At 38.5% G+C, this 18552-nt stretch overlaps 1 protein-coding gene across 7 annotated transcripts in view; it reads right to left on the bottom strand.

Annotated features, from left to right (window-relative positions):
• SLC10A7 (solute carrier family 10 member 7) overlaps positions 1 to 18552 on the bottom strand; it is a 149973-nt gene that overhangs the window by 35567 nt on the left and 95854 nt on the right. For 5 of the 7 annotated variants that reach the window (XM_040554889.1, XM_040554883.1, XM_040554886.1 and 2 more), the window contains 2 exons: positions 17893 to 17928; positions 4137 to 4220 (listed from right to left, as the gene is read on the bottom strand). In XM_040554889.1, the coding sequence (XP_040410823.1) occupies positions 4137 to 4220; positions 17893 to 17928 (120 nt within the window). Of the gene's footprint in view, positions 1 to 4136; positions 4221 to 17892; positions 17929 to 18552 lie in introns of those variants that run through there. The other 2 variants (XM_040554887.1, XM_040554888.1) reach the window with 1 other exon arrangement.

Genomic DNA, 18552 nt, shown 5'->3' with positions numbered 1-18552 from the left:
CTGTCATAAGCACTTAGGTGTAGAGAATGGAGAAAGTCTGCAAAACGGGGAAAGGAAATATCGCAGTGGCTTTTACTGTTCCTGTTATCTGCCACTTCAGAAGACGAAAGTCAGCACAGAAACAACAGTCTTCAGCCAAATTCTCAGAGCTGGTCAGGAAGAAACCGTTTTGACATTTTATGAAACCACACATTTTGCTGCCTAAAAGTATTACCAACACCTAAAACCAAGGAAACAATTATTTTTTTGCAAGATGACAGCTCAGGAGCAGCAATTTTCATCAGACTTTACAGAACTCTGCTGCCCAGAAAAAAAAATAATAATCAGAACTTTAAGATACCAGAACAAATTCAAAAATCTTTTCCATGACAACCTATTAAGCACGTTTATTGTGTAACAAGTATTCTCAAATTCCCCTTAGAAGTGTTCAAGAGTGGTGCACAAATAAGTTCTTACATACCACAGGCCTTCAAGGCTTATAGCACATTAGGTCTTTATAAAGTACTATAGATTGTTTCTCTCTTTGAGACCTCTTCTCAAAGGGGTCTTATTTTTAACTCTGTAAATACAAATGCAATATCGTGCTATCCATATCGATTTGCCTAACATCATATTGCCTACTAGCAAAACACATCTATAGATGCAGCAGATGCAGGCCACTGCAGACACACCAAACATCTCTGACCAAGAACTGAATAATCCTCCCTATTGAAGATCATGCATCAGCAACAGCTACTTGTGAGCCTCGGTGGCTTCCAGATAACACAGTATCTTCCTTCTTTACCAGTTCTCTCTTTAACTATCAAACATCAGTCACCACCTGAGCAGAGGCTGTACCTGCAGCCCTTTACACTTTTAATCGTCAGCGGCTAGAAAAGCATGTTTGACTCCTGTCAACAGCAGTCTTGCCACATGCTAAAAAATTGTTTGAGACACAGCAGAAAACAAACATCGATTACACTATCGTGACTTGTTTCTACCAGCCATCATTTAAAAAAAATCTGACAAGTCAGCCAAGCAACCAAAACTCTCGATACGCTTTGCCATAAAGCAAATACCACCACAAAACAAACGTAAAAGCACCTCCTCATCTGCTTTGCTCATATCCTTGGGGGCTGCTCAAGCAGCCAGCTTTGCAGCCTGCTCAGGAAATGAGCATTTAAGCAACACAGGTTTTCCCAGAGGCAAGATTTTTTAAAGGAAAATAACACCCTTAGAGAATGCTCCCTTTAAGCAGCCTCCTCTGTTTTACACTGATGTGGAGAGAGCTTAAAGCCTCTGTTGATCACAGCTGAGTTAGGAAGGGTGAAGAGCAATAATCCTCCAAGCAGGCAGCTTCCAAGCTCAGTTTTTCCCAATCAAGCTCTTTGCTACTAGGGAACCTTAACAGGCATTCTTGTGCCAACTGTGCTGCTGAACAGTGTGGCTCTGTGTGGTAAGGAATTGAGGGCATGAAATGATAAATTAGAAGTAATTGCTGAAACTGTCATTCATGAATTGTGAGCCATTATCTCTTAATGCATCTGGAATCCCAGAGTGAGCAGCCCTGCGATTCACAAAGCTTTGCTACGTTGCTACGCCACGCGTTGTGCAGCAGTCCAGGAGTGAGTGAGCAGTGGTCCACACATGAAACGCACAGCCTCCCACTTAATACAAAGCAGATCCATGCCACCTCTGGATCAAGGGTAATCTGACGTATCCCTGCACCTCCTGATGTTAGTGCTTTACTTGCTTATTGTTTTTCCCTGAGTTACTACACGTTACTTTTGGATATCTGCCTTCAAAAATGGCTTCTATTCCCATCTGGGCAGGTTGGTTTACCTTCGTACAGTTCTACATGATCAAGACAATCAATGTAAACCATCCTTGGCACTTTTGACCTGCAGCTACCCTTAGCATTTCCTCTCTTCTATATTCTCTGAATAGATATAATCAAGTACAGTAACTTTAGAAACAAAGTCTTTACGTTTGGAGGAATGTGAGCTATTTTTGTTCATCATTTATTTCCAGATGCTGCTTCAAACAATTGTAAAGGAGAATCATACTTCTGTTTCTTGCTGAAATGTATTCATAAAAAACAAATTCTTATATAAATTTGTGATTGAGTTACACAAGCTTTAAGATTCTCTATTTTCTTTTCTTTTTGTCTTTTTCAGAGCTCCTAAATCACATCTGTTCTTGGTTAAGTCTCATCACGTTTATGATTTTAAATTTAAGATCATTCAGAGCATTTGCTTTGTATGCTTACTGCTCAGTTCACATTACTTATCCTTATTATTTGTTGTAGCCATTAAAAATTGCAACCCACCAGTCATCTCACACAGCAATTTCTCATAACATCTTTCCAAAGTAACATGCCATTATATACATATAGCTCAAAGTCCTCTTGAAATTTTATACTTTATCTAGTGATCTAATATCATCATCATACTCATCACATTGCAGATTGATGATATTCTATCACTGTAGGTTACTTTATTCCTAGATCTGCTGCCATGCAGATTTCCCAGAAACGTCATATTTCCTAGAAATAAAGGCAACTAAGCTAAGAACTTCCTTTTTTTTCTTTTGGACCTTTCAGGACTGAAGGACTCAAGTAATTTTGCTCATTCCACATTTGAAAGGGACTTAATTTATTTTTGACAAGATAAGAATCTGATACACAGGAATGTTCATCAGCAATCTTTTGTGGTCCTAATTAATGAGGAGGTTCTTAGGCATTTAACTGAAAGCATGTGACCAATTCTGTAACCTTCAGGGACATAGAGACCAATATGTCCATTTTCCACATGATATGGTAAAATCCAGGTCATGTAGGTATGGATGCTGTGACTACTGTTATGCTTATCATGCTCATTGTCCTATTAGAGCTTAATTGCTTTTTTTTTTTTTTAACCACATAAGAAACAAACTTCACTAGGACTTAGTAAGTTACAGTACATGCCAATTTTGAAATGTGCTATTACAGTTTGATACAAGACTGATTCACTGTTCTACATAGCACAGGCAATGACAGATATTCTTAATGTTATCCAGTACACTGCATTACAGGCTCCAATTTCATTTACCTATATATTTTAACCACACTTTGCATTTCAAAGCCTGGTTTGGGCTTACAAAATTAAGGAAGTTCCTGCTGAACCCAGAGTGAAACTCTGGATTCCAGAGACAGCAACAGTACTCCTCTGGAACTACTGGCAAATTCCTCTGATGTTCTCTCAATGCATTCTGAATGCCTGTGAACAATAAATACTGACGAGTATTTAAGATTTAGGCTCCAGGTGTTTTGGTATGCAAAAACAAAAAATATATAGTGGATACTTCTTATGATTTTTGGTCTTAATATAGCAACTTCCCACCATCAAGTGGAAGAAAAGATACTATTAATATTTGTGAAAAAGCATATACCATAGAGACAAGTGTTAGAGAAAACCTTATATTGTAATTAGTATATTTGCACTCAGTGAAATATTTCAGTCATACACCCTGAAATATAAGGCCTTGTGTTCCAATATGAATAATGAGTAAAAGATGAAATACTGAACAGCTGCTCATTCCATGAATACCCTCCATCCAGTGTTACAAATGATGGAGGAGTCATGTAGAATAAATAGTTTGCAATTGTACAATTACCACCCTTATCATAAAGCATATGCAAAATGGCTCAAGCAGCCTTAATTTTACTATTTCTTAACTTCTGGCTGTTTAGTTCTTATATACATTTTTAAGGTAGAGAATTTTTTATTCCTGTAATTAGTAGCAGACACTACACAGGGAGAACTTCCCGCATCATCCAGGCAAAGGGCATGTGACAAAAGACTATATAGTATTCTCAAAGCTCATTTGTATGGAGCTGGAATTTCTCACAGTCTGGGCTGCCATTTTTCCCGCTTTATGTTCACAAAGTCCCTTCTCGATATGCAGTAGTGTGTATTTGTGGTAGTGAGGGACAGATGCTCAATCTCCACAAAGATCAATGTGGCTCCAGGGAGTACTGTAGCATCTTTTCTCTGATATTAGACTTCACTATCCTGAGGCTGTTTCCTATGTGGAGCACACAGTGTTGCCAGTCTGTCTTTAAGATCATTTTCTTTATCTTATTTTTTTAAATAAGGATGTATATTTGAAAGACATACCTGTCCAATAATAAGGGGGACTACAACAGTCATAAACAGCTGCGAGAATATAGATGTAAAAGGCACAGAGGAGGATGATCCAAGCTACAAAATAAAAACATACCATTAATATTCAACTTTTTCTTAGTATCTACAAGTACGTAGATATTGCATGTTAATATACGTTTATTTTATGCATAAAAACTTGGAAGTATGTGCACATGTTTAATTGTTAAGTCCCAATAAAGCATTTGGTATTCCACAATAACAAAAGTAAAACAATCCCTGGTTGATTATTTTATAACCTCAAATGATAGTTCCATCAATACTCATTTACTTGAATCCCTACTACATACATGTACAAAGTAAAGCATATAAGCATTTGTAGGATGATACTCTAAAAAGACAGGGAGTGAACCTCTTCCTAACTAAGCAGTTAGTTTAACTAACTGTACCATCTATACAAATATCAAGCAACAAAAAAATGGTGTCATTATTTTCAGAATAAAAATAACAGAAAATTTAATAGTGAAGATACTCAGTTTCTATTTCAAAGACGTTGAAAAAAGAGATATCTACTGAAAGCATATAGCTATTCTCTCATTATGACAAATAGACAGTGATGGGCTTTGTCTTCAGACAGGTAATTTTTGCAACTTACTTCAGAATGCTTAGGAAAATACTATTTTTTTACATTCTGACTGGAATTATTCTATGCTATGTCATTGAAAAGTTTCGTGTAATTTAGTTTAATATTATCTGTAACAGTAATAGAATGTACGTTAAGAAACATATACTAGGACAACTGAAACAGCCTTGTCAGAACTTCCTCAGACAACTTTGCTTCAGGAGGAGGGTAAATGATGTTAAACTGAGGATTTCACAGATCCACATTATTCTACGTTTTGCACTTCACCTTAACAATCCTCAAAATGAAAACAGAATTCAGAATCATTTCTAAATGATGCTGATTTCCTACAACATTCTCACACACATCACTCTCATAAATTACATTCTGACTGCACATTACACTTCTGACATGTGTCTTCCTTTCAAAGCCACCTGCAGGCATGATAGACAAGGTGATCACACAATCTAGTCACTTCCTATAATTCTGCCTAGGAAAATCAACATATGCCCATAAAAATGGGTTTGGCATAAAAACATTCTTCAGAAATTCAAAGACCGGAAAAAAAAAAACAGAAGTTTCCCATGGTGAAGCATTTTACTTTATTCAGAAATGTAAAACTATAAGCTGTATCTAAAGAAAGTCATCTGAGGAGTAAAGGGCAGGTAGGTCACTGTTGCAGACTGTGTATGTACTGCCTGGGAGAACAGTGTACACACCAATAGGGCTGTGTGTGCATGCAAGTTGAGCTCTTGGGGTGTGTGGGTGGCATCCAAACTGGGAAAGAACACAACACTGAATTCCCTTCCAGCACCCTAGGAAATCGTGGGACTCTTGAGAGGGACCAGACAAAGTCTATTCTCCTGTAAACACACTCCACCACTTTCTTTGATAAGTCCCGTTCTGAATGTACTCTAGGTAGAGAGCCTTGGGCAGAACACCCAGGGTATGTCTGTTTCATATGTGTTACTTTGGCAACATCAGGTGAGATTCGGCCTGGCCACTTAACAAATAAGGGCTCATCCATTTCATGCACAGCCCCACCATCCCCTCTGAGGGATGTGGGTGCAGCAGATGGCTGGAGGGGAGCTGAAGATAACGTCACTGATGAGGCTTTCGGTCTGCAAGCAGGGTGGCAAGTGAGAGCACCAAGATTACAGAGCCTAAATTCCCATGGAGGCAAGAGGGAGAAGTGCTTCCAGGGGAAGACTCAGATCACCCACACGAGTACCTGAAGTTAGACAGTACTGATATCTCATTCCCAAGGGAAGCAGGGCTCATCTGCATGATTCCTGATTCCTTGCAGAAAGCAGAGCATCAAAATGCCATCATAGCACTCATGGTCTCCTTGTTTGAATTCTTGTAAGGAGCTTTTGAAATTTTAAAAGGTTCATAGTTTTTCAAACTGTATTTGGACTCTTTTTTTCCTTCTGTATGCTGAGGAGTTAAAAGCATTACTTACTGTGTATTCAAAGAAGCTTTTTCAAGTGAAAGTGAAGATTTTTAAACTTTAAAATCTGCCTGAGTCACAGAGGAGAGAATCTAACCAAGCAGTCCACATTCCTTCACGGCTTTGTGAAACTGTGACACTTTGACAGTGGCTCTTGTGCATTTTTATAAAAACATTGATTGGACTTCTCTGTTTTAAAGTTTTATGCTTAGTGGGCGTTTAATCAGTTTCTCAGTCAGGAATGAAAAGCTGTTTAACAATGTAACACACTGCTGAAAAGGCAACCTTTCAAACATCAATTGTCTTGCCAGATTTTTTAAATATTACTTCTAGAACAGCATCTTCAAGTTATCATGGATTTGTAGCACTTAGTATATACACGGATAGATACATTTTTACACAATTAGAAACTGAATTACATATACTGTGATTGGATGCTAAAGGAAACCACTCATATCACAGACCAATTTCCCTAAGATAAATAAAATTATTGTATTCAAAGAAACAAATCTTCTGTAGTAGGGTATAATTCATCACCTTCTCAACTGCACCCCAGCAACTCAGGCTCAGCTTGCTGTCACCTGGACCAGCAAAAGACCACCACAGACATTTCAGGTAACTGTCATGTCCTGACTACATTTTAAATGAAGCAAAAATCCAATCAGTCCACAACGTCAAAATAAATAAATGATTCATTAACTCCTTTTGCCCAGAGGAAGTGAGTTCTTCAACTACATCTGGCTTGGAGGGAAAAACAAAAAAAACAAAACAAAACAAAAAATAACACTCTTCTCTTTACAAAAAAGTCGTTTTGCTGCTTCTAACATGACTCCTCCCTCTTCTGGATGATCCTATGATCACACTATTTTTGATCCTGTTTCAGTTGTGTAGTTGAGAATTCCATTATTGTGCCAGTCTCCAGCACTTTCGTTAAGTTTCTACAGAACAGAGTGGAGCTGGCTTCTTTCTGTGGTCCCGATACTCTGCTACAAAACAGGCACAGAGGTTTGGAGCAGCATGTTTGCTCAGCTCCATGTCCCCTTCCTGTACTACTCTGGTGTTAGACTTCCCTGTCCCATCTACGGCACTGATATTATTTATTCCTCAGGCAGATTTCTGAATTCTGCTTCCCTTCAGTATATTGTGACAATAACTTCAGTGGGCAGTTTGGTTTTTGGTAAGAATCTGAGACAACAAGCCTATAAAAACTCCTGCATCATCTTAATCTTAAATCTATTCCCAGAGAAAGACACAGGAGATAGATAAAAGCTGAAGAAAAAAAAAAGACAGGAACTTTTCAATCACCCAGAAGAAAAAGAATTTTTAACTCAGCCTCTGGACACACAGAGGCTAACCATGAAGAATCGCACATGCATAGGGAGCTGAAGATAACGGATGCAGAATTTGACCAAGAACTGCCTCGGTGTTTGTAGTATGCGAACTCATCAGGCTCACAACTGTAAGAGTCCCATGGGATCTCAGGTGCTGCCTGTGTTCCAGACTTCCTTTGAAATTGGCTATGCTGGTCCCATCCATTGTAAGGATGAGTAGTGACAATTTAGGAACAGAGGAAACAAAGTTCAATATAATGTTGATCAAACCTTTTTACACATTTACAAATACAAATATTGTCTGAATGAATAACTATGATTTTACTCAGGTTTTAGTGGGATCAAGCTGAGATCTGTACTGCATTTGCCGTCAAGAAACAATCAAAACACAAAACCAAAAAAACCCCAACACCTAGATCTTCCACATTGCACTGAAATTAGCACTGTGTTAAAATATCTGTTTATATTTGGCTGCCCTCCTTATTATTACAACATCCACAACTAAATATGAAACTTTCTTCACAGGGAAGAAACCAGAAGCCCTGTTAAGGACGGCTGTAGGAACATCAACAGATTCAAGCTGATGATTTATAGCTCTACAGAGAAAATCTGGTTGCAATCTCTAAGGGAAATAAAACATACCATTTTATCAAAAAGTGATCAAAAATTTTCATGCCAGCATATTGTCACGTCAGTCCATGTCTATGCTTATTTTAAAGAGAAGTTTAATACTGTAAAGTGATTGTCATGTTCTAATCTGGATAGCAGCATTTCAGTTAAAAGCTTATTAATGAGTGAGACCTGTCTGAATAGAGTAAATATTAAAAAAATAAAAAAAATCCTGAGGATTCCTTCCTGTGGAAAGGAACAGGCACTTTTTACTTAAAAATTCTGAGTGATTTCAGAAGGACAGCTCACATGAGCAGGGACTGCACCTTCTGCAAGTATTTGCTGGATCTGGCCATAATAAGAGAGAATTCCAGGGAAACTTTTCCAAACAATTCAAACAATGCTGTCCCCATGCAGTACTTCAAACCTCACCTGCTGCATCTTGCTAATTCAGTCTTAGACTTTTCTTCTCAGGAGACTTTTTAGAAAAACAAATTATTTAGTGGGCTTGTTTATGAGTTTGTGGTAAAAACATCGGCTTATCCTTAATTAATAGGATGTACTCAACTGGTTGTGGTAAAAACAAAACCAAACAAAAGCCTTGCTTGCATAACACTAAGACAATTCCACTTCCAGGCCTAGACTGCCTCCACAAGCCAGATGCCCTCTCCACTCACATCTTTCTGGCAGACTGGGTAGGTATCACAGTGGGTGTTCCCATGTCTACAACTGCCACTGATTCAGAAGAAACCGACCTCCTACCAGTCATACCAAATTATAATCTGGTGTCACATGTGTTGCACACATTGAGTCCACTTCAGAGGCAGCTGTCCTCTGGGGCCTTACTCTTCCAGTGCTCTCCTCTAATTAACATGTTTCCTCAGATTGTGTCTTTGTACTCTAAAACACTGTCAGCCAACTTCAGCCTCACCATTTGTTAAGAACAGACAAGGAAGTAAGGTAGGGGTGAAAACAGGACTGAAGTGTCAGGGAGGATCACTGGCTGCTCTCTTATGTGAGGTGTTAAATTTAAGCTTTTCCTTTCCACCTTTGGGACAGGATACTCTGAGACCTATCTTTTTAATTTTTTTCTTCAATGCTGCTTCGTCACTGCTTCTGGTTACTCTCATCCAGTCCAGATTCACCTGCCTCAGAGGCCTGTTTGGACCACCCTGCCCTTTACGTCCTGCTGTGGATGACAGCCCTGTTACAGAAAGGAAGTAGAAGGTGATGTGCTTTTAGAAAAGATGTGGATGGGGTCCTCTTCAGTAGAGTAGGACAGCGAACAAGAGCAACCAGCTAAACTAAACCCTCCCTTGCTTTGACTCCTGCCAGAACCCCTATCTTGACCCAGTCACTGTGGTACACTGTGTTACAGCAGAAAAGTATACACATCACCCGAAATGACCCAAGTACCTGGCCAGTTACTGCAGTGATCTTCTGACTCTGAGAAGCAGAAAGTGGCTGTGCTATTGCATGGGAATGGTGTTGACAGGCACCTACAACTCCTACATTGCCTGGCTACAGGTTTCAGGTAGGAAATGGAGCTTGGATGTCTGACAACAAGCAAAAGAAGTTTCTTTGATCTATTCAAGCATGCAAAAAATACGCTGGTAGGAATGTATAAATCAGCCTTCTCACAAAAATTGAAAAACTAAAGACTCTGACCTTCCTTCCCTGTTCTGCAATGTAGATTTCTATGAAAGATGTCTGAAGATGTTTCAGTAAGAACATAGCAAGCCAAACTATTTACATTAACCAACTACCAAAGGGGAAGGAAAACAAAAAGCACTAAGTCTTAATTTTACCTTCTTGGGAATACAAGCTTGTCTGGCCTTAGGTCTTTAATTTATTCTGATCATGGGAATTGCAGAAGGAGGTTGAAAGGGATGAAATAGTCATTCCTGCCTAACATTTCACAAGTCTACACAGAGCTGGCAGGTCACTAGGATGTTCTTCTTGCTCCACTGCTTTACCCTTCACAAGCAATGTTTAGATAGCTCTGTGAGGCAGAGGTGCTGTGGAAGGGATGCCAGCTCCCAGAGACTGATCAAGAGTCATTGGTACTGAAACTGTCTGCCTCTAATAGGTGCTGACAGCAGGAGAGGGAAGGGAAGGGGAGGTACATTATTGAGAATGGAGCTTCTATACCATGAGAAGAAACAAGGTTTGGTATTCAAAAGCAAATAAGCTTCAATTTCCTAGCACTGGCAGAATTGGAGGTACCAAAAAGAATATATATAAATTTTAAAATAAAGCTTTAAAGTCTGCCTATCAAAACCAGCAAGTTGACTCTTCCCTCAGAGAAAGGGACTAAAGGTACAATACGGATCGTGTCCAGTGCTTTGGCAACCGTGTATTTTAACATACAGATCTTTTGTTGTTATTCTTAAAAACTTAAATGCAGATATAGGTCTCTAGTTTTGCCAAAGAAAAGGAAAAAGATGTTCTGGTCTCATGGTATATTTTGCAAATTCTTCCATATTTCTATACACTTCTGTGGCCATGGGAATTCATTTGGCACAAACATAAAAAACCCTGTCTGCATATATCTTCCCGTTTCCAGAAAAGTCAGTTTCATAATCAGATGTGTAGAAAAAGAAAAGCTGATAAACTGCCAACTTTTAAAACGATTTTCTTTTTCTTTTTTTTTTTTTTCTTGCTAAGGCAAGGAGACTACATTTTGGGTATCTCTTGCTGAAGTGATCACAGATTCCTAATCCCATGCTGGGTTCCTCTATGACACATTAAATACCAAGACAACCCAAAAAAATTGTCAATTTTAAAGCCTTTTATAGAGCTGTAAACATAACCATAGGAATTCTCAAACTATACCAGAGCTACAATTCTGCTTCACCACAGAACAATGATCTTCAGGGCTCCTGTAATGAAATGAGACCACACGTACAACCCAAAGGCACCTAAGCAGGAGTTAGATGGTTAGTACCCTTAGAGAGCTGTGACTTTGGGACTAGCATCCAAAGGCTCTGCTATGAACATGGGGTGACTAACTGGAAACAAATAGATTAGTAAATCACAGGATAATTAAGAACCTTGAATATTATGCATCCATGAAAAAGACAGCAGTGATGTACCAGAAGAAATAAATTATTCAAAATAGCTTGTACAAGGCCTGGATAAGCCCTTGTTGAGAATACCCTGCTACTGTGCACAATTCTTTTTACCTGAACTGAAGAAAGAATTACAACTAGAACAGGTGCAGAAAACACCTGAGAATGAGGGTTCTGTTTTATGAGCAAAGATTCAAAATGTATGGTTTGTTCAGCCTAGCTGAATGAAGTCTGGGAAAGGGGATAAGATGTGCACTATGTCTGAGTCAGGAAGATAAATCTCACAGAAATACTATTCAGGTGCATGTAACACTGGCAACGACAAATGTGCAAAAGACCTGTCACAAATACTTACCAAGGGAAAATTAGAAGTATCTCCTTATCAGAGACAGCAAGTTTCTAGCACTGCAAGGATGGAGGGGAGAGCAAAAATCTTAACTTTTAAAATGAAACATGTTCCGTTTTGAGATAAATCGCACAGCATGAAATAGAGGAGGACTGGCTGTTCTGTGACTGGTTCCTCCCAGTGTCCTGCTTCTATGCATCCTGTCAAGACGTACGTTCAGTGTCTGCTGCATAGAAGCAGGATGCATGCATAAAAGACTCCCCTAGCACTGTATAGATGTAAAATTCCAAGAGCAAAAACAAAGTAACGAAATGTTTTCCACAGAAATGTTACATATATTAGAGCTTTCTGCCTAGACAAATACACAATAATTTGTACATGCAGCAGGAAGAGAAGGACCCACGATTATTCCCTGGCTGTTATTTGTATGCAATTTTATATAATAAAGCCATAAAACCTGCATTTGAAAATGTAATAAAATGCTTATGCAAATATTTCACAATAGTCATTTCAAACTTCTTCTTAATTGTAATGAGTTTGGATCAGATCTGAGTATTTTGTCTTCTCAATGATTAAAGAGAAAGTAAATGGTGAGGTAAATAACCAGGTAGAAATGATGATGCACTTTAAATCTTTCACATGAATGAGCTGATCTCTTAACAGCTAATGCACTGTGGTGCTTCTTCCCTTGCCCCCCATCCCCCTGTAATCAGCCTTTTGTCACATACTAGTGAAATCCATTATCAACTTCCTTATCAACTTCCAAGGCTTTCCAGCTACCACAATATTTGCATATTTAACGATTCACTTGACTAGTATCAACTTTCATTTACCAAGTGTGTGAGAGGAAAAACAAGACATGGTGTGTAGAAATACATTTTTTTGTTTATTTTAAGTAATGAGAGCTCCTTTTAATAAAAAGATTTATCTGGAATACAGTAGCACAGGATTGGAGAAGACTTGGCAAAAGACTGAGAATTATTAACTTTTAAAACAAAGTTTTAATTTAGGGATTTTGAATTTAGGGGGAAAATTTTTAAACTTCAATATTTCAATCAACACCTAGTTTCATTCATGTCCTCCTTCACCAGTCATCTTACTTCTGCAAGAAGTCATCTTATTTCTGTTTCCTCTGCAATACTTGCACAGAATTTCCTTCACTGAATACACCTAACTTTCTGTCACTTATGACATCACCACGACAATGCCACCATAAAAACATCTACTCTAAACACCAAAACTTTACGAAGTTACCAGAAAAGAAAACATCACTGAATAAATCAAGGAAAGGAGCAAGCTGATAAAGCCTTAGGAAGACTCCACTGTGACACAAATGTCACACTAACCCCCTTTGGTAAAACAGCAAACATGGAAGCAGTGTGTGACAGTTACAGGAAGGTTTTGCCAAGTGTATTCTTAAAATACACAAGGATTTTGTATCCACTTTTTAACATTCCATGTTGACTGGTTTGCAGGCACACTTCTGAAGGCTGTACATACAAATCTAAAACACTTACTTTAACATTTTCTTTGATAGCTTTCAATAACGATGCATAGCTTCATGCAATTTGACTTTTTCTTTGATAGCTACCTGACTGTGCTTCCAACAACTGCAGAGACCACTTCTGTCAAGGCACTGAACCTCAAACAGTAATTAAGAACATGGCAGAGCTGGGATGCTGTGCCATAAAAACTGCAGCATCACATTTGGCCCCAACAACTGTGCAGATGACTGATGTCTTGTATTTTGATACCAAATACAATCAACAAAATCATAAGCCTCTGTGGCTTGGTACGACTGCGAGTCCATGTGCTCAACCAAATTTCACGACAGAGGGGGAGCCCTATTCCAGTGCACCTGGAAAGGGCAGAGCCATGCTCACAAGAGAAAGGTCACTGCTTCCTCTTGCACTGTAGTACAGTATCTACGCACACTGATTCCAGGGCAAATCCAAGAGACGTGGACCTTGCTGAGGCATCAGGCTGCCCTCCATCCTGGGCGATACAAAAGCATATAAAATCTCTGAATGAAAATAAAGCTCCATTCATACCTATTTCTGCTTTTCAGTCACAGACATGGATGTGTGATATTATAGAACTGCTGCAGAGTACAGTACTCCTGAAGTTCTGTTTTTCAAATGAGACATTATAAAAAGGCACTGACAACTTGAGGCTATCAGAGATCACAGCACTATTATCTCCACAGCGTGACGATACCTTTTGTTTAGCTGTCTTTTTGCAATGTCAATATGCCCAAATGCAGCATACTTATGAATTTAAATCATAAATACTTGCAGGTGGATAGGAGTTAGCCTCTGTCTCAGCCACACATCAGTATGGACTGGAGCTTCTTTTACCTATATTTATGGAGAGTTTACGCTAAGTCAATAGAACTGGGTTAAGAAATACAAGGTTCACTAGTCAAAGCTGGAGTGTCAGATTTGGGTCAGTTCCTCTCACCTCTGCTCCCTCTGCTAGCTCACTGGATACTTTGTCACCTCCATGAGTAACCACCTTGCTCAGCTCTCATAATTTGTTCAGAAAAGGTGCCAGGACAGGCAGTTATTTAAACCACTGAAATGTAAAGGCTCTTTATGAAAATTTTTTCTTTTGAAAGATTACAAAAAAAGGGGAAATGTTATTACAAAAATAAAGGGAAGTAATAGTACTGTTTCATACCCAAGTGACTAAATTCCTCAGGAATTACTTAACTATATCAATAAATAATTACAAAAGGTTATTTCCAAAAGCAAAATTTCTTCTTTGCTACAATTTCTAGCATTTTTTTTCTCTCTACAATATACTTTTGAGCAAACAAATCAAAACTTATTTCTCTGCCTTAAAAATCTTCATGATCAATTGGTTTCAGCTACGTACCTGACCTGACAAGGAAGACAGACAGCATCCTTCTTTGAATGCTTTGGTACGCACACTCCTAATCACCATTAATGAAACATTGCAGAATGTTGCAAAGAAATGTGAACAGCATAAACCTATGTTAACTTGAAACTGATGTACGTTACAGTACTTTGTTTCAATGCTTCTCCTCACCATATATATGAACCCTAATCAATTATATATAGTTTATGGGACATTGCCCATTTATAACACCGTTGCTGGGAATATATCATATTAACTGTTAATAATAAGAGTTAACATGAAGATGATGATATTGCAGATTAATGCATGTGGAAGCCAAGATTCAATAGCTTCTTATTAGGTAAAACGTTAATCAGAGGTATCCATGCTGAAGGCTGCTATTCTTTAAAGTCTAGCGAAGCGTTCTCACAAGGATACAGTCTGGTAATTACATGCACAATATTTAAGGTTTCATTAAATCAAATGTAACCTCTTAGAAACCTTTTTTTGAGTAAGCTTTATAACCAGAAGTTTCATAGCAGAAATACAGTTTTCAGAAATGTAACTGACAATCTTACATTTAACACCATTCATTTAAGATGACAAATTATTTGCATTAAATGCATTATTTATTATAAGCTTCAACATGTCTTTATCAATGTTGTTTAGACAACTTACATTTACATTACCAGGCAATTAGCAACTGAAAAGGCAATACAGAACACTATATTCTCCGGTGCACATGGGACAAAATTTAAGTCATAACCACTACCACAGGTTAAGCTACATAACAACAACAAGCTAATGGACAACAATCTATTTTACTTCTGGCAGCACTAAGGATATTTTATGTGCTATATACAAGGAACCTTACAAACAGGATCACTAATAGAATATAGCATTCAGACTATATAGTAGTATGACTCTGTGGAAGAATTAATACCAGTGAGCACCAAATTCATGAATCAAAATTCACTGGAGGCATTATTGAGTTCACAGGTCCCTGAATGGTATTCAGAAGCCCAGCTCAGTTACTGTTGAGGTAAATGGTATCTTGAAACTTGAAATCCCACCGCGTATTAATTAAGCTCTAAAACTAAGTTGGCATGACTAAATTAATGAATTGTACAGAAAGACAAACAGGAAATTACTAGTCACTGTTTCTCATTCCACGGTAATGATGCAATACCATATGAAATGATCAAGCAACAGGTTTAAAACAAGCCAACAGAAGCGTGCAAGCTATGTGCTTGCTGCCACTGCATGTTGAGGAAGACAGATGTATCAAGGAAATTCAAAGAAAAATTAGAGAGGTTCACAAGAAAAAAAGTGTTCAACAGTCCAAACCATAGACTGCCAGGGTACAGGAAGAGTACAGCAGAGCACATACATTTAGTTTGCTGTCCCAAATACCTGCCACTGGATAAACTGAACCTTCAGAGAGGGCCTCATCTTGACAAGATGTGTGGCTGGTCTGATCCGAATGACTGTTCTTCATGTGTCAAGACCTCAGCAAAGATATCAAGGAGTTTTAAATATTTACATAACTCCAAGAGGAGCCCTCAAGTTTGGGGCTTTGCAACAAAGACTGCAGCTTTGGCAACTCCCCCCATCCCCAGACTAGTTTGTTTATTACTCTGATGAAAAAATAATACATGTGTTTATCTTCCTCAAAAAGAACAGCTTGAAGTCATGTTACAAACAGCAGAACAATTAATGTACATTTTACACACTTCTTATACAAGCATCTCTAGGGCTTGTAGGAAGAAAAGAAGCATATGCTATGCCTTCTGGTTCTTGCACACAAGAAGTTTTACCATCTCTACTGAAGTAACAGTAGTAAACTGCAATTTAGGGGTCAGAATATTTTATCTGTCCATAAAGTCACTGAAAGATCTTTATCTTGCTTGAAAAGGTATGCAGATCATTCCTTAACATTTCAAGTTCTACAAAAACCAGTCCTTTCTTACATTTGGCTATATAGAGAACTATAACTCAGTAGGGTATAGCAGGGGGAAAGTTGCCAGAGAGATAAAGTAAAAAGAGATGAAGTTTCAGTCGCTTAGAAATAAAGACACAGGTCTCCAGATGAGTGCTTGCCTGGAAGATACATGTTCCATATGGGAGGTAAGAAGAGAAGAAAACAGCGAGGCAGATCATCTGGAATCAATTTATTTGGTGAAAGAACAACAAACCATCCATTTTTCTTCGAACAAGTGTCTTTCTCAACCATGTTAAGTCCATGGTCCCAAGAATACGAGGAAAGCTCTGCTGGTGTGTATTGATATACATGATGTAGTCAGAACAGGTCTTGTGTAAACAGAGCTGTGTCACATAAATTACAATCCGCTACAGTAAAATAAAAATACTCTAAAATAAAAATCTTCCCACACAGCTTTACTGAAACAGTAGCTGATGTTACAACTACTCTCACAGTACTATTTGTCCCAGTTTAGTAGTATACACTGCTATATATGTATATAGTATATCTGCTGCTTGAACATCCCTACTATAAACAACCTGCTGTTACAAATTGTTTCAGACTAACTCCACGCTTGCTTCCCTTTCGAGGGTGCTGGCTTACATATCATATGATTAGTAACATAAATAAGCAAGACAAGTCACACCTCTCCTGAAGAGAGAGTGTTTACTCCTTGAAGTGCTTCAGCCTACTTCCTTCCTCTTCATGAAGCCACAATCCCCAGTAACTTGCACCATACTTTGCCTGCAAATCCTCCACAAGCATCAAGACTTGCTGACACAGGACTTACTGAAGAGCCATCACCTGTCTGTTAAAGTCTCTTCATTGTATATTCACTAATATCCACTATCATTCTGAAGATAAAACTTGGTCTTTGCCCTTCTACCCCAGACTGTGAGGATCCTGACTGAGCATATCCTATCCCTGACTGTGAGGATCCTGACTGAGCATAACAACTGAGAAAGTCTTGAACTAACAGGAATGAAGCAGCATCACCTTAGTGATAAACAGGGGCTCCAGTCATTTGTCTTTCTGCTTCCGACATCACTAACCATTACCACAAAAGTACCCATGAGCTTAGTTGCCCAAGAGTGCAGCTTTGTTGATCTCAGCAGCGCTCTCTCCAACTGGCCTGTCACCCATTCCAGATCATTATAATCTTGTCCAACTCCTGCACGTGAGAGCTCTTCAAGAGATCACCTAACTGGGTGATCACCTTATGTGGCAAGCCTTTGCATTTGACTCAGCCCAGCAGCACAGGGTTTTGTGATGCTGCAACAGCAACAGGTTTTGGCCTCCTTTCAATAAAGTGCACTTACTGTTTGCTTTCATTGTGACACGCTTTTATGTCCCTTCTGGAAGGCAGTTTATTTCAAATATCAACCAGAAAAATCTCCCATTACTTAAGCATGGCTATACCACCCAAATCTCTGTATTAAATATGCTATTTAATAGATGCAAAATTACTCAGCAAAAAGACATCTTAAGATCACAATACTTACAAAAAGCAGAAGCAGAAGTGGAGTTACAACAATGCCCTGGAAGAAACAAAAAAAATTGTCCATTAGTCAGGGAAGCAGAATACTCTTTTCTTCATTTTACCATGATACATGGAAATACACAAATGCCATTCAACATTGTGGAAATTAAGTGACAAAAAGTTCAACTTCACTCTTCAGTGTACTTTCTTTAGCATCTGTATGTCGATCATTTTATAAACTATACTCAGTACAAAGTATCTTTTTTTTACCTCTAGCTTTCCCCATTCTGGGCCTAAGCCTTTCTAATCTGAAAGACAGAAATACAGATCAATTATTTTAAAAAACATATTAAAGCTCTCCCCTCACTGTGCTGTATCTTAACTCCATGAGGCTGCCCCTCCTTAGGGGAAGACTTGTGATTGAGTCCCGTGCTACCCAATCCCAAGTCTTCTTCTGAGCAAAAGCCACATCAACTGTGATGAATTAGGTGTCGTGACTGTGTAATGTAAACTGATACTCCCCAAGGAAATGAGCTGAGATCTCAAAACTCATTTCACTTGATTAGACTTCGTGTCTCACTGGTAGAAGGCAAGTCTTTCATCTAATTTAATCACACAGGACCACCTCCGCTTTCCACATCCCCCAGGCAGACGCAAGCAAAAGGATTTTTTGTCTTCACTG

Source organism: Cygnus olor, chromosome 4, assembly GCF_009769625.2.
Source record: "Cygnus olor isolate bCygOlo1 chromosome 4, bCygOlo1.pri.v2, whole genome shotgun sequence".
Taxonomy (NCBI): domain Eukaryota; kingdom Metazoa; phylum Chordata; class Aves; order Anseriformes; family Anatidae; genus Cygnus; species Cygnus olor.
This window is presented reverse-complemented; position numbering and strand designations above follow the sequence as displayed.